We start from the raw sequence: 16,886 nt of genomic DNA, 5'->3' as shown, positions 1-16,886 counted from the left end.
TGGTAGAGTCAGAATTTGGCGTAAACAGAATGAGAACATGGATCCATCATGCCTTGTTACCACTGTGCAGGCTGGTGGTGGTGTAATGGTGTGGGGGATGTTTTCTTGGCACACTTTAGGCCCCTTAGTGCCAATTGGGCATCGTTTAAATGCCACGGCCTATCTGAGCATTGTTTCTGACCATGTCCATCCATTTATGGCCACCATGTACCCATCCTCTGATGGCTATTTCCAGCAGGATAATGCACCATGTCACAAAGCTCGAATCATTTCAAATTGGTTTCTTGAACATGACAATGAGTTCACTGTACTAAAATGGCCCCCACAGTCACCAGATCTCAACCCAATAGAGCATCTTTGGGATGTAGTGAAACGGGAGCTTCGTGCCCTGGATGTGCATCCCACAAATCTCCATCAACTGCAAGATGCTATCCTATCAATATGTGCCAACATTTCTAAAGAATGATTTCAGCACCTTGTTGAATCAATGCCACGTAGAATTAAGGCAGTTCTGAAGGCGAAAGGGGGTCAAACACAGTATTAGTATGGTGTTCCTAATAATCCTTTAGGTGAGTGTATTGTTTACAGCATTTATTAATCTTAGTTAATGTTGATTTCATAATATACATTTTTAAAATCAAAATTTGTTTTTGTTAACATTAGTAAATGTACTATGAACTAACATGAACAATTAGCGTTAGGGTATTTTTAACTAACATTAACATTAATATTATCTATTGTTAACAAATGGAACCTTCCAGTAAAGTATTACCCAAATTTTCTAAAATCTTAGTATATAGTACTCATGTTTGTTTCACTGTATTAGTGAGGAAACTTTCACAAGTACAGTATGTCTCCCACAAGTATAGCCAAGCCTGTACACATACATCATTTGTTTAATGTAGCAGCTATTTGGCCACCAATAGGAAAGCAACACCTGCTTGATACAAGTATAATATGAACTTATGTGTGTATCGCTGTTCTTTTCTTACAAACACAATTGGGAGCAATTGAGCCAAACGATAACAGTCATATCATTGTCAAAATGTGGCCCAGTTTACCTGAATTCACCATATACTGTAGGAGAAGCTCCACGTGTAATAGGCTACAGTTTAAAATAAATAGATAGATAGATAGACAGACAGACACACAACATAAGTCTAAATGGCATTGCATTTCTAAACATTCCATTCACCCTCATTCAATTCAAATGACAAATTTGGCCATAGAAAAGACAACTTACATTATCTTACAAGCTCTTAATTCATGGACAAGACTGAATGGTCAATAAGTACACTTGTTTTATTGTTTTCTTTTATGTAGCAGATAACATTTCATAGTACATCCATAATGAACACAATAGTGGACAATAGGTGAATTGTACCTTGACCTCAAAGAACAACAAAAAAGCAAACAGAGATGAGCCAGTGTGCTTACAATACTTGACATTCTGACATCAGAGAGAAGAGTCAACATCTCTGTTTAGCTAATGTAGGTGTGACACTCGCCCTCCCATGTTTGTTAAGGGTATTATGATGTGTGTTACTTAAGCATATACTGTTTGTGAAACCAAACAGTTTCATTGATTACACATATGAAGTTAAAGTATAAACTCAAAAATTCAGACATGACAAAAGAGTACTTTTTTCAAATATGAGCCAGACTCATGTTGTCTGTATCAGTTGCCAAATAGAGCTTGACTGGAAAAGTATTGTACTTTAAAGTACAAGTACCAGCGAGATAATTATACAAATCAAAAAGGAATGAATAGATGTGAGATAATAAGAAAAAGAGAAATACAGTGGGTACGGAAAGTATTCAGACCCACTTAAATTTTTCACTCTTTGTTATATTGCAGCCATTTGCTAAAATCATTTAAGTTCATTTTTCCCCTCATTATTGTACACACAGCACCCCATATTGACAGAAAAACACAGAATTGTTGACATTTTTTCACATTTATTAAAAAAGAAAAACTGAAATATCACATGGTCCTAAGTATTCAGACCCTTTGTTCAGTATTTAGTAGAAGCACCCTTTTGATCTAATACAGCCATGAGTCTTTTTGGGAAAGATGCAACAAGTTTTTCACATCTGGATTTGGGTATCCTCTGCCATTCCTCCTTGCAGATCCTCTCCAGTTCTGTCAGGTTGGATGGTAAACGTTGGTGGACAGCCATTTTCAGGTCTCTCCAGAGATGCTCAATTGGGTTTAAGTCAGGGCTCTTGCTGGGCCATTCAAGAACAGTCACGGAGTTGTTGTGAATCCACTCCTTCATTATTTTAGCGGTGTGCTTAGGGTCATTGTCTTGTTGGAAGGTGAACCTTCGGCCCAGTCTGAGGTCCAGAGCACTCTGGAGAAGGTTTTCGTCCAGGATATGCCTTTACTTGGCCGCATTCATCTTTCAACCAGTCGTCCTGTCCCTGCAGCTGAAAAACACCCCCACAGCATGATGCTGCCACCACCATGCTTCACTGTTGAGACTGTATTGGACAGATGATGAGCAGTGCCTGGTTTTCTCCACACATACCACTTAGAATTAAGGCAAAAAGTTCTATCTTGGTCTCATCAGACCAGAAAATCTTATTTATCAACATCTTGGAGTCCTTCAGGTGTTCTTTCATGTGTCTTGCACTGAGGAGAGGCTTCCGTCGGGCCACTCTGCCATAAAGCCCCGACTGGTGGATGGCTGCAGTGATGGTTGACTTACTACAACTTTCTCCCATCTCCCGACTGCATCTCTGGAGCTCAGCCACAGTGATCTTTGGGTTCATCTTTACCTCTCTCACCAAGGCTCTTCTCCCCCGATAGCTCAGTTTGGCCGGACGGCCAGCTCTAGGAAGGGTTCTGGTCGTCCCAAACGTCTTCCATTTAAGGATTATGGAGGCCACTGTGCTCTTATGAGCCTTAAGGGCAGCAGAAATTTTTTTGTAACCTTGGCCAGATCTGTGCTTTGCCACAATTCTGTCTCTGATCTCTTCAGGCAGTTCCTTTGACCTCATGATTCTCATTTGCTCTGACATGCACTGTGAGCTGTAAGGTCTTATATAGACATGTGTGTGGCTTTCCTAATCAAGTCCAGTCAGTATAATCAAACACAGCTGGACTCAATTGAAGGTGTAGAACCATCTCAAGGATGATCAGAAGAAATGGACAGCACCTGAGTTAAATATATGAGTGTCACAGCAAAGGGTCTGAATACTTAGGACCATGTGATATTTAAGTTTTTCTTTTTTAATAAATGTGCAAAAATGTCAACAATTCTGTGTTTTTCTGTCAATATGGGGTGCTGTGTGTACAATAATGAGGAAAAAAAATGAACTTAAATGATTTTAGCAAATGGCTGCAATTTAACAAAGAGTGAAAAATTTAAGGGGGTCTGAATACTTTCCGTACCCACTGTAAAGCAAATGATACACAGGAAGAGGGGAGTTTGCTCTTGTAGACCACAAGTGCAATGCAGATTTTGCAGAGGGGATTTTTTTCTTCTATAGAATATTGTCATTGTGCATCAGTAAAGGTCTCTCATGATACAGGTTGGACAACCTGGTAACTTAACATATACACCTAAGCAGGCTAAACATGGAGTGCAAAAATTGCAAATTACAATTTTGTTTTTAAAAAGGTTTATCCAGGGCATGATATAACATTACAAACGAATTATATTATTTCTTACTCTCACAAACATAGTAATGTGTTGTTAGAATATTGAAGAATTCTTGTAGAGCTCGAATCTTGCTTTATAAAGATTGGCAAACAGTACCATCTGCTGGACAAAAATGTGTGTTGCTTAGTAAAAACAAGGCTTGTAAAGTGCATCATAATGATTTTGTAAGAACAGACTGGACTACTTCAATGTACAGATTTATTTGTAACACTTTACAATAGTTTTTAATTATTAGTAACAGAATTAGGTATCATGAACTAACAATGAACAATATTTTTATAAATCTTGGTTAATTTTGATTTCTGAAAATAAAATAGTTCTTTGTAATTTCATGTTAAATCATAATGCATTAAATAATGTTAATGTATACAGTTATTCATTTAACATTTTTATTAATTTATGTTGAAATGCATATAACATGAAAGGTTGTGCATAATAGTATTTAGTTGTGTTGTAATAGTATTTCTTATTGTTAGTCCATGCGAACTACTGTAGTTAACTAATATTTACAAATACAACCTTATGGTAAAGTTGTTGTTTTTTTTTCAAAGCCTTGAAATTACAAAATCCTACAATCAAATAAGGACACATTTATTAAATAAACCATTTATTATGTACAAAATATGGACAATTTCCTCCTGATGAGCATTAATGCTAAATGGCTCCAGAATTCTAAAATATTTACAAGATACACAATGATTCTAATTTGTTTCCTTTTTGGTTAATCTTAGAATCAAAAAGAAATAAAGGTGTTTAGTCAAATTGAAAAATATTAAAATAAAGCAGGCCAAATGATCCATCAAAGCATAAATAGCTTAGTAAATGTTTAGAAATGTAGCTTAGATACTAAAGTTACCTTTTGTGTTTTAATCCTTCACTTAAATAGGAACAGAAATGTAATGTATAGAAACAATAAAATAAAAAAAAACTAGAGAAACTAAAATATTTCCAAGGGTCACTTACAAGCGATTTCCCTGTAAAATTTCTTGTAAGTTATAATAAATACAAAAATAGCTTCTCACAGAACTCCTGACCACAACACCACCGCCTAAACGAGCCCCGAGGCTGCAAATGTAGCAGCTGTGACCTATGCATGGTGAGAGCGAGGGGTGAGAATTACTGTAGCACCTACTGTAGAACCTTATTCATCATTTCCTGCTGCTCACTCAGTTCAGTGATCCAAACTCTTGAATGTTCCAAAGGCTCTAGTCTGTGAGCAACATTTTTGAAACAGATCAACCTCCTTACTTCAACTTTTCATTAATCGGTCCTTTAAGTCTGCCTCACTCATGGTGTTCAATATGGTTGATGACCTTCTTCTTGCGTACAGATACCAGGTCATAAAATGGGTCTTTTGTGATGCAGGCTCTGAGAAAAAGAGAAGCAGTTAGATTGAAATTTCTCAGTTCCTCTGGAAATGAAAGCATATACAGTATCCATGGCTATTTTGTAAACAATTTTTTGAATCATGATTTACCGAGTTTACACATAATGTGTGAAAATGTTTGTTAACATACATGAACATGACTTCCTCATTCCCATGAACTAGTTCTATTCATTGCTACACCAATGAAAGGTCTTATACAGTACATCCATAGTATTATTACCAAGCCTATACTGTATAAATAAGGTTAAGGTTAAGCCTATGTAACTACGGTTTTGAGTCAAAAGGTAAAATACACAAATGTGTTTTCCCTAGCAGTGGTTTGATGGTGGTTTCAAACACCTTGTTCAACATTCACTTAAATTACAATATTGTTTTGTGAATTCTACCCTCCAAACAAAATTTTTTATATAATACGCACTGCGTCGTTGAAAACGACTCTTTGGGGAACGCTCCTTAGCGTGCGCCTCTGAATTATGAATGAAACTATTCCAATCTTGATTGGTGTTGCGTCATGACGTAACATGTGACGGCATAACCGGATGCATAAAAGTGACGCCGGTACACACACACATTAGCTTTCGCTCTTCAGCAAGCTCTATGTTGAAATTGTTTGTCTTATTTGGTGTTGTTTGTCTGATTTAAAAATATTATGGCCACCAAACAGTTCAAGAAGTGCGTGCACCCCTGCCCTCGTTTCATTACGGGTAGGGACACGCACGCTTTATGTGTGAACTGTTTGGGAGCGCTAGCACGCACAGGCAGCTCTCGAGGGATCTGCCTGTGAAAGTTGTGAAGCACTACCCATGAGAGTGCTGCGCTCCCGGTTGGCGTGCTTTGATGAGCACGGTCAGGCTCGCGTTCCCCACGGTTTTGGTCCCGCGTCTGTTGAGGCAGCGCGGCGATTGAGATCGCGGGGTTCGCAGCGGGATTTTGCAGATGAGAATGAGACTGCTGCGGCACTTTGTCATTCTTCGTTTGAGGATCCCAAGCCTACTGTGAGTGGTGCAGAAGCCCGCGTCGCGGCTTCTTCTGCCCATGATCAGGTCCCGATGCTTGAGCTCACTGCTTCCAAGGAAGTGGATATGCTCAGCATCGATGCGGACGACCGTGAGCCAAGCACGCCAGTTTTTGGCCAAGCTTATGAGGAGCTGATTGAGGTTGTGACGCGTGCCGTGGCCAGACTGAATATCAGCTGGCCACAAAATGAGCAGGGAACGCAAGTTGAAAGCAAATTAGACCGCCGGAAAACCGTTTGGACAGACGCCTCCCTCACTGGCTGGGGCGCGGTCATGGACGGCCGCTTTGCCAGGGGTCTGTGGCAGGACCATCATCATTCTTGGCACATAAACTGTCTAGAGGTGTTGGCTGTGTTCAGGGCTCTGAGGAGCTTCCTTCCAGACATCTAAGGTTACCATGTCCTAGTACGTTCGGACAATACATCAGTGGTAGCTTATCTGAACCAACAAGGGGGACTCAGATCGCGCCCTCTGTGCAGACTGGCGCATCAGATAATTCTTTGGTCCCAAGGGAAAATACTGTCTATCAGAGCAATGTATGTTCCGGGGGTTCAGAATCAGGGAGCAGACATCCTGTCGAGGCAGGGGCTGAGGCCCGGGGAATGGAGACTTCATCCAGAAGTCGATAGGGGACAAATTTGGACCATCGGAAGTGGATCTATCAGCGTCTCGAGGGACATCCCACTGTCCACTTTGGTTCTCCCTCTCACATCCAGCCCAACTGGGGTTGGATGCCATGGTACAGGCCTGGCCGAGGCCTCGCCTGTACGCATTTCCCCCGATCGCTCTGCTCCCGGGAGTCCTGGAAAGGGTCCGCCAAGAGGGCATCAGTCTACTTCTGGTTGCCCCGATGTGGCCGGCCCGAGTATGGTTCTCAGACATAATTTCACTCCTGATAGCTCCGCCACGGCAGATTCCTCTGAGGAGGGATCTGTTGTCTCAGGCAGGGGGCACAGTTTTCCACCCTCGTCCAGAGCTGTGGAAACTGTGGGTCTGGCCCCTGAGGGGGTTCAGTACCTAAATGCTGGTCTATCAGCGGGGTGGTTGAAACCATACTTAGCTCTAGGGCTCCGCCTACTAGGAGATTATATGGCCTCAAGTGGAATGTGTTCTCCACTTGGTGTAGAGAACATGAATTAGATCCAGTTAACTGCCCGGTGGCTTCAGTTCTGGAGTTTCTTCAAAATCGTTTCTCTGCGGGTCTCTCCCCTTCCACACTTAAGGTGTACGTGGCTGCCATTTCGGCTTTCCATGCACCACTGAGTGATGGGCCTCTGGGGAGGCACCAGCTGGTCATTCGTTTTCTCCGTGGTACATGGAGGATGAGACCGACAACCAGGTCCAGGGTTCCTGCCTGGGACCTGGCGGTGGTTCTCGAAGGGTTATCCCTGGCCCCCTTCGGACCCCTTCAGTCGGTTTCGCCCAAGGACCTGACGTTTAAGATGGCTTTTCTCTTAGCTATTACCTCTCTAAAGAGGGTGGGAGATTTTCAAGCCCTGGCAGTAACACCAGCTTGCTTGGAGTTTGCCCCTGGCGGAGTTAAAGCCATTCTGCACCCGAGACCTGGCTATGTGCCTAAGGTGCCTTCTAACACGGCACGGTCTACGGTCCTGCAGGCTTTTCATCCTCCACCTCATGTGTTGGCAGAAGAAGAGAGGCTCCATTTGCTCTGCCCTGTCAGAGCTTTGGGCATTTACCTCGAGAGGTCCTCTTCTTGAAGGAGGTCGGACCAACTGTTAGTGTGTTTTGGGTCACCTAAGAAGGGGCTCCCTGCCTCGAAACAAACCATTAGTAATTGGATTGTTCAGGCTATTATCTCGGCCTACAAGGTGCGCAATTTGCCTTCACCTTTGGCCATAAGGGCTCATACAACTAGAGGCATGGCGTCCTCTAGGGCTCTCTTATCGGGAGTGCCCCTCCAGGAGATCTGTGAGGCAGCCGGTTGGGCTACCCCGCACACTTTCATCAGGTTTTATAGTCTGCACCTCCCTAGTACGCCTGGCGCGCGTGTGCTCTCGTCCTAGTTGAGTGCCTGAGTTCAGTTTCACTCTAGGGCAGGCCTTTTTTCGGTCGCGTGGCCTAGTGGGCATTCGTTCCCCAAAGAGTCGTTTTCAACAACGCAGTCGCGAGTTCCCTCGGAAGGGAACGTCTCGGTTATGACTATAACCCTTGTTCCCTGAGAAGGGAACGAGACACTGCGTCGTCCTGCCACGCCCCTCAATGCCTGAGAGCGGCTTGCTTCATCGCTAGGCTAATGTGTGTGTGTACCGGTGTCACTTTTATGCATCCGGTTATGCCGTCACATGTACGTCATGACGCCAACACCAATCAAGATTGGAATAGTTTCATTCATAATTCAGAGGCGCACACTAAGGAGCGTTCCCCAAAGAGTCGTTTTCAACGACGCAGTGTCTCGTTCCCTTCTCAGGGAACAAGGGTTATAGTCATAACCCGAGAGGTTTTTTTCTCCCCTGGGCAATAACGATGGAAATGTTCAATAGATATTTTTTAGCCAAGGTTTTAAGCTGTGTGTTTTTCAGAAACTGACTTTCACTGGAGTAAAAACTAGCCCTGGTCTCCCCTATTTTGGTATTTTTCAGTGGACTAAACTGCCATGCAGTGCTGACTGGTGTTGTTGACGGGTGAGCTTTCTGGTACCTGATGGCTTGGATCCATTCTGTTTGTTCCTCAGCAGACGCAGCACTGAGTCTGTAAGATTGGTGTTTACTCATCACAACTCTTCCATCTGTCTCTGTTTTACAAGCCTTTATTTTCTCCCCTTTGCGATGAGGGCTGAACAACTCTAAACAAAACTAAGCACACAAAGTGGATCAGTATGGAATGGCTTGGTTTCACAACAAGAACCGTTCGACTCGATGGTTTCAAAGTGGCTATAGAAATCAGGATCTGAGCAGTGAGACTCTTCAAAGCAAATCTAGATTCAGCTCACAGAGGTATAGTTATAAGTTATGGTTGACTAATATAAACTTAAAGTGCTTAGAGAAACATGGTTTTGGATCAATAGCCTCTTTCACATATGCAACCAGGTAAATTATAGGAAAATATTTGGGTTGACTTTACTGATAAATGTACCACATTTACTGTTCACACACCATCAAAATGGACATTTATAGGTACAAAATTACACAACTTCTCATTAAAGGAAATTGCCAGAGCACAATGTACCAGTATTTTCAAAAGGGTTGTGCTCACAAATGGCCTCTTACCTGAAAATTGCAGTAACATTTCTGCAAAACACTGTATGTGTGAACGGGGCTATTGATAAACATAAATACATTGGGTGGAATGGCAATGTCTTAAAAAAAGTACCTGTTTGTGTGTGTCTTCCACCTCTCTAACACTTAAGTTCTCTAGAGGGATGATACCTTTTGGCTCTTGGTCCTAAAGAGTGTAAAAAGACTTGTGTTTAATTATTACTTTTATTTATCCAAATTGGAAAAACAATCATTTTATACTGATTTAAAAGACCCCATGAAATCAAAAATAGACTTGTGTCTTTTAGTTCCTGTGTGTTTGCTTTGAGGCCATCTACGCTATATGAAGTGCGCTCCTAAATGTTGACAAAATTCACTTTCAGCAGATATATGCAATTAAAATAAAAGACTTAAAATTATATGCTTGGCATTTTTGTAAAGTTAGAGTCTTACAGCAGTGTACTGGAAATAGTAGAGACAGCTGTCAGTCAAAATGAACCATCTCCTCTTCCAGGTCTTTATTCTGCCACCTTTGAATTACACAGAACTGTTACAAATTTCAAAGAACAGAAACAAACATTTGAAATGCACACTAAAGAGTATATTGTAAAAAAGATCAAGCTATCTTGTATTACAAAATGTGTATTGACAGTCCTGAAGAGTAACACACCCTCTTTGAGAAGCCAGCCCTCTCGATCAGGATTGAAGAAGGTGTGAGTAAGATCATTCCCATCATCTTCTGGGATCTTAAATGGTTCATTCTTAATACTCTCATAAAGTTTCTAGAAAATTTACCAGACAAAGAGAAATTATCAACAATTGCTCATAATTAATTAGACAAAATCATGTCATCATCAGTGGTCTATAAAAGGCACAATAGAATGTGCTATATTGTGAATAGAATCACAGCTAGGTCATTGTGAGAGCCTAAAATCCTTTCAGCCATGACTATATTCACAATATAGCATGGCTTCAAGTGCCTTACTATATTAAGGACTGGGACTATCTGTTTGTTTGTTTTTTCTGTTTTTTTGGCTTGGTTAAAGAGATATTTCACCCAAAAATGAAAATGATCTCAATTCCTCACCCTCATGCCATCCTAGATGTGTATGACTTTCTTTATTCTACTGAAAACACACAAAGATTTTTAGAAGACTATCTCAGCTCTTTAGGTCCATACAATGCAAGTGAATGGTGACCAGACCTTTGAAGTTCCAAAAATCACATCATGGCCACATAAAAGTAATCTATACGACTCCAGTGTTTTAATATATGTCTTCAAAAGCAATATGATAGGTGTGGGTGAGAAACAGATCAATATTCAAGTCCTTTTTTACCATAAATCTCCACAAATTGTGGAGATTTATGGAAAAAGATATTGGTCAGTTTCTCACTCTTCACACTTATAAGTGCTTTTTGCTTTTGAAAATAACCACTGGAGTCATATGGATTACTTTTATGTTGCCTTTATGTGATTTTTGGAGATTCAAAGGTCTGGTTACCATTCACTTGCATTGTAAGGACCTAGAGAGTCATACACATCTTAGATGGCATGAAAGTGAGTAAATGATGAGAGAGTTTTCATTTTTGGGTGAACCATCCCTTTAACATGGAATGCAAGAGGAAATTAAACCTTATGTCTGCTCTTACCTCAAGCAGTTCATTAGGAAGATCTCCCCCATTGTTGATTCCTCTGTTCATGCTGATGAAGCGTTCTAGTGTGGTCTTGTCTTTCACATTGCGGTTATGCAAGCTTGTGTTGAGCATGATGATAGCAAAGGAAAGAATGTAACAGGTGTCTGTTACACCCACACATGCACACACACACACACACACACACACACACACACAAACAAACATAATTGTTATACATAATAGTCGCCAATGTCTACATAGATTGTGGTGGGATGGTGGATGGCAAAAATGTCAACAATTTAGTTAAGGATGAGGGTATTATTTATCAATTAGCATACTTTCTGGTATAACTGACTGAAACATTAATGAGCTGTGTTGTCAAATTTACCTTATTAAAATGGTTGTTTTATATCGTGTAAGTTGAAGCACAATGTCACTGTAATTTAAATATATCCTTTATATATACAGTACTGTGCAAAAGTCTTAGGAGTGGTGGCTAAAGCACTAAACTGTTAAGCAGAAGGTTGTTGGTTCAGTCCCCTCAAGCCACAACCATTGTGTCCTTGAGCAAGGCACTTAATTTCAGGTTGCTCTGGGGGGATTGTCCCTGTAATAAGGGCTCTGTAAGTCACTTTGGATAAAAGCGTCTGCCAAATGCATAAAATGTTATACATAAGATGTTTCACAAAAACATTTGCCTTAAGATGGTTATTTATATCTTCAGTTTTAGTGTGTCAATAGGAAATATACATTTTAGACTCCCAAACATTACATTTGCAAATAGAAAAGATTAGAATACAAGACAGATGTCATAGCCCCCACAAAGCCCCACACTGAACATTGTGTCAGTCTGAGATTACAGGAAGAGACAGAATCAATTGCCTAAATAGATAGATAACTGTGGCGAATTCTCCAAGAAGCCTGGAACATCCTATCTGCCAACAACCAAGAAAATTTGTGTCCAGGTGTAAGTAGGAGAATTGGGGCTGGTAAAGGTGCTCACATAAATTATTGATTTAGCTTTTTATGGAAACTGGATTTTCTATGACAATAAGTGATAAATGAAAAATATTTATATAATTATATTTGAAGACATCCTCACTATGCAACATTTTTCACAAGTGCCTAAAACTTTTGCACATTACTGTATTTTTTCAGCTTTGAATGCTGGGAATTCATTTAAAACCTTCAATATACAGTATGTGACACAGATTCTCTGATTCAGAAACAGGAAAATTGTGATGCAGTTGAAAGTGTTTTTAAAGTTTTGCCATAAACATTATCATAAAAGCATGCTTTGCATTACTAAAAATTATTATCTCGAAACTTCAGCAACCAGAGAAAATCAAGTATAAATGATTGGAAAAAACAGTTTTAATAAGATGTGGCCTGAAATCCCTTAACCTATCCTCAAAATGCAGAATTAACACAGAATTACTACCTGTGGACTGAAAAACTCCAGAGTTACAGGTGCAGTAGCGCAGAGCAAAAGCCTCCATCATACGGTCAATCTTCTGAGCCTCGCCAGGCAGACGGAAACTCCACAGGAATTGCCTGTGTCCACATACAACAAGATTCAACCAAACCATTTGACACAAAAAAAAAAAACTGGTGAATAAGTAACATATTATCAATGTATATTCAAACATATGTGTAGATGTGAAAATAAAATGAGACGAGCTCCTCCACTGACCTTAGAGCCTGAACCAGATTAAGGTTTGAGAACTCATGAAGGTCAACAAAAGCTTGTAGGATCTGAAGGTGGATCTCCTCCCTGAGGACATACGAGCAAACAACTGTTTCAGAATATTCATCAGAGGTCAGACTAAAAAGCAACTATCAGTATTTAAAGGAAAATACCATCATCACATCATCCTACCTTTCTCCTAAAAAGTTGCCAATAGCTGTTTTATTGAGGCCATCCTCTTTGTAGAGGAACTCTGCCACAGTTTCTGGTTTCCACCCCAACAGGCCATTATCCACAAGGTACTGGATACCCTGGAAATAAACACACACATTTAACCTCACTGTACTGTAATAACAAAGCTTTCATACCACAGACCACTGGCACCACTGTTAACAACCATTCATTAAAAAGCTGCTTATAAGATAAAGATCCTGCACACTAGAGGAGGAGATGCATAATTGGCTGTTTGTCGAATAGCAAATGAGGTTGTACCTCGATTGCAAGGGACACATTTTTATCTGAGAATCTGAGACACTTACACACAGGAACTCAGGAAACAGAACACATTGTTTATGCAGGATGCATATGACACGGCACTAAATATTGTGTGAGACGGGGCTTCCTATACTTTCTGAAGTATAATTGAAACTGGATTACTTTAGTTCTTTTTAAATATACTGACCATGCAGAATGAGCTACTTGGAAAATGCTGTGTGGCTTCAGCTCACTTGTTCTACAGAAAACACAGGATGTGGTTCTACATTTCTTTCTCTGTCTCTCTCCACTCCCTCTTCCTCTAACCTAGTTTTGCAGTTGTGAAGCTGTTACCTTACATGCATCACTTTGTTACATTGCATTAATTGTTTTGACTCATCTTACCAACAAATAATTCTTACAGCAATGATGGTGCATACCTTCTTTGGGTCCATGTTAAACTTCTTTTTTCCACATTGGATTCTCTTGTTCTTCATAATGTTTTTACTACAGGGGCAAATAATTGGCAGACAAATTAAACGCATTCATTTGTCTGCATGATTTATTTAGAATATTAGAATATATAATAGAATATTGATTCAGCTAAAAGTGGTGTGTGTGTGTGTGTGTGTGTGTGTGTGTGTGTGTGTGTGTGTGTGTGTGTGTGTGTGTGTGTGTGTGTGTGTGTGTGTGGTTTAAAGGTTGACCCATTTAACCTTCCTCATCATTTTCTGTGGCTAGCATGTATGTACATGTATATAATTAGCAATGTCACATTTAGGCCCAAACGTCTTCTCATAAAATTAATACCAAGGAACAGGAAACAGATACAAGCCCACACACATCATCAATGTACTGTGACGTGCACAAAAACTGAGACTGGTCAAACTCAATTCAAGAACATACAAAAAGTCACAGATGCACACGCAGGGGTGTATTCCCACACTAAAAGATTGAAAGCACCTTTTCCTGATGCTACAGGTGCATATTGGTCATTACTATGTGGAAGCAGGTTAATTAATCACAGATACTCCACTATATGCTTTCTTTTTAGTCATTACAAGTCTGACTCCTCTGCATTCTAACCTTAAAGGAAACTTCTGGGTTCAATACAGGTTAAGCTCAATCGACAGCATTTGTGGCATAATGTTGATTATCACATACATTTATTTTAACTTGTCCCTTTTTTCTTTAAAAAAAAAAGAGCAAAACTCAAGGTTACAGTGAGGCACTTACAATATAAGTAAATGGGGCCAATTTTTGGAGGGTTTAAAGGCAGAAATGTGAAGCTTAAAACTTTATAAAAGCACTTACATTGGGGGCCTGGGTTGCTCAGCGAGTAAAGACGCTGACTACCACTCCTGGATTCATGTGTTCGAATCCAGGGCATGCTGACTGACTCCAACCAGGTCTACTAAGTAATAAAATTGACCGGGTTGCTAGGGAGGGTAGAGTCACATTGGGTAACATCCTCATGGTCGCAATTAGGGGTTCTCACTCTCAATGGGGCACGCGATAAGTTGTGCGTGGCTCACGGAGTGTAGCATGAGCCTCCACGTGCTGTGAGTCTCCGCGGTGTCATGCACAACGAGCCATGTGATAAGAGGCGCAGACTGACGTTCTCAGAAGCGGAGGCAACTGAGACTTGTCTTCCGCCACCCGGTTTGAGGTGAGTAACCGTGCCACTATGAAGACCTACTTAGTAGTGGGAATTGGGCATTCCAAATTGGGAATGAAAGAAAAAAAAACAACGAAATGGAGGGACGAGTCAAAATACATTGTTATGGTAAACAACATTATGCCACAAATGCTGTCAAATGAGCTTAACTTGTACTGAACCTGGAATATTGCTGATGTGATTGATATGATTAAACATTGTCATTTGAGGTTCAGAAAGAAACTACACAGCAAATGATGTATAGGAACTTGGAAATTAGTTTGTGAAATGTCCAAACACTGGGGTTAGTGATTCCATTTCTTGTTGCCATGGTAATTCAGACCTTACTGAAAGCGGTGAATACTCACTTCTCATCATCAGCCTCTATCGTATGAATTTCTGTCATCATGTTTTCAATCTCCAGTCTGAGTTTCTGCCAGAGAGAAAGGACAGCGGTCAGCCAGAGCTTTGTCTAAATAATATTATACACTGAAAAATTCCAAAGTCACAAATTTCCCAAGACTTTGGTCTTGCATGACTTTTTGATATGCTTAACAAGCATTTATTATGAACAACATAAAAAAGCAAATGTTGAATGAGACTGACATGCCATATACCTGTATATCATCTAGTATTACATGCTTATGGACATTGACGTCAGTCTGCCGCTTCTCATTTGGACCAAAAGTTAAAGGTGCTGTGGATGATATGAGACACAAAAACATAAACAGTTAGCAACAATTTCACATCAGATCCATGACGACACAATTACACAGAAGAGGAATTGGAGAGAGATAGAGAGAAACCTAAAGTGCAAACACAGCCCAGATTTCTATCATCCACTAAATACAGTACCTGCTAACTCTGTTTTGGAGAACTAGACCACATCAAATTTATTTTTGGCCTGTTAGTGGATACATTGACACAACACTGAAATATTTATACTTCATTTAATTTCAGTGAGTTACTCTATGGTATGTGATTATTTTATCAATAAGTGAATTTTTAAGTTCAAGTTGTTCTAAACATGTATGACTTTAAATCTTCTATGAAACACATTAGGAGATGTCAGTCAGTATGTTAGTCTCAGTCACAATTTGTATTGTATGGAAAAAGCATACAAATACTGCATAATTACAAACCACAAACTTCCCAAGACATCAGTTTTGCATGACTCTTTAACCTATGTGGTATATAATACATATTTTTCCACACAATAAAAGTGAATGGTGACTGAGCCTTTCTCTTAAGAACAAATCTTTTTGTTCCAAAGAATAAAGTATGAAAATGTCCATCATTATATCACTGACTGCTTTTGCCTTTATACCAGACACATGCTGTAGGCATTACAACATATTCTTCAGTCTACAAAATAAGCAAGTTTGGATGAAGAAGGTGATGTCACAGGTGTGCTGCATTTTGCTCAGGCTCCAACCTGTCCACACCTGAGCAAAGCAAATGATTAAGGAAGCTCATACCTTTCCCCCAGAGGAAGCTGTCCTTTCTTTGGGTTCCCATACTGGTTGTGCTGGAGGGGGACTGCAGTAAACAGTAAAAAATCAGAGTAGTGCAAACCCAGAGTAAGGGAGTGCTGCATGCGTTGCTATTACTATATTAGATTACGGATACACTGCTTTAAAATGTATAAAATAAAATTTTGTGATGCATTTCTTAAAAATGCCAGCAGCGTAGGCTACATATAGCCTAAAATAATTAATCCCAATGTTCTATGCGCTGTCGAACGTAACAACCTGCGAAACCTCTAAATAAAAGACTATTTTATTAAAGCTGACAATAGTTAAGGCTGTTGAGAATTTGGAAGGTATGTCTGTAAAACCTTTTCTTGCGTTAAATAAACTACAAAGTAGCGATATAAATGGAGGTTACAGCCCATAAACCCCACATAAAGTCTTATCAAAAACGAAAGAAAGTGGTCAAAAAGCATACCTTCATATGTGTAATTCAATAAGCAGGTACTCGACGGCATGTAAATGTCAAATGCGGTTTACTTGATGGAGACGCGCCGAGTTCTTGAGCGAGGAGCGTGACGTCACCGTCATGAATGATAGCCGCCTGAGCTCTGAGAATTCGTGTCAGCTTATTTCCTCAACGTAATTTATCTCACTCTCGCACAACATTTTACAACA

At 40.1% G+C, this 16,886-nt stretch overlaps 1 protein-coding gene across 1 annotated transcript; it reads right to left on the bottom strand.

The window, feature by feature from the left end:
- Window positions 1–3,451: 3,451 nt before the first annotated feature.
- On the bottom strand, window positions 3,452–16,782 carry LOC127653064 (cytohesin-3-like). Its single transcript, XM_052139572.1, has 14 exons — window positions 16,687–16,782; window positions 16,218–16,278; window positions 15,357–15,436; window positions 15,108–15,172; window positions 13,523–13,589; window positions 12,801–12,919; window positions 12,615–12,695; window positions 12,363–12,475; window positions 10,937–11,085; window positions 9,957–10,068; window positions 9,740–9,816; window positions 9,402–9,473; window positions 8,730–8,884; window positions 3,452–5,036 (listed from the first exon to the last, which is right to left on the bottom strand). The coding sequence occupies exons 1-14, from the start codon at window positions 16,690–16,692 to the stop codon at window positions 4,952–4,954; spliced, it is 1,242 nt and encodes a 413-aa protein (XP_051995532.1). The 5' UTR covers window positions 16,693–16,782; the 3' UTR covers window positions 3,452–4,951.
- Window positions 16,783–16,886: the final 104 nt, after the last annotated feature.

This window comes from Xyrauchen texanus, chromosome 12 (genome assembly GCF_025860055.1).
Source record: "Xyrauchen texanus isolate HMW12.3.18 chromosome 12, RBS_HiC_50CHRs, whole genome shotgun sequence".
Classification (NCBI taxonomy): Eukaryota; Metazoa; Chordata; class Actinopteri; order Cypriniformes; family Catostomidae; genus Xyrauchen; species Xyrauchen texanus.
This window is presented reverse-complemented; position numbering and strand designations above follow the sequence as displayed.

What these genes read in the sequence shown, in the direction of transcription:
- LOC127653064 (XM_052139572.1), bottom strand. An exon ending in ATAGAGGCTGATGATGAGAA is followed by an intron (nt 13,590 to 15,107) that starts GTGAGTATTCAC and finishes TTGCCCCTGTAG; the next exon opens with TAAAAACATTATGAAGAACA. An exon ending in TGGAGTTTTTCAGTCCACAG is followed by an intron (nt 11,086 to 12,362) that starts GTAGTAATTCTG and finishes TGGGTGTAACAG; the next exon opens with ACACCTGTTACATTCTTTCC.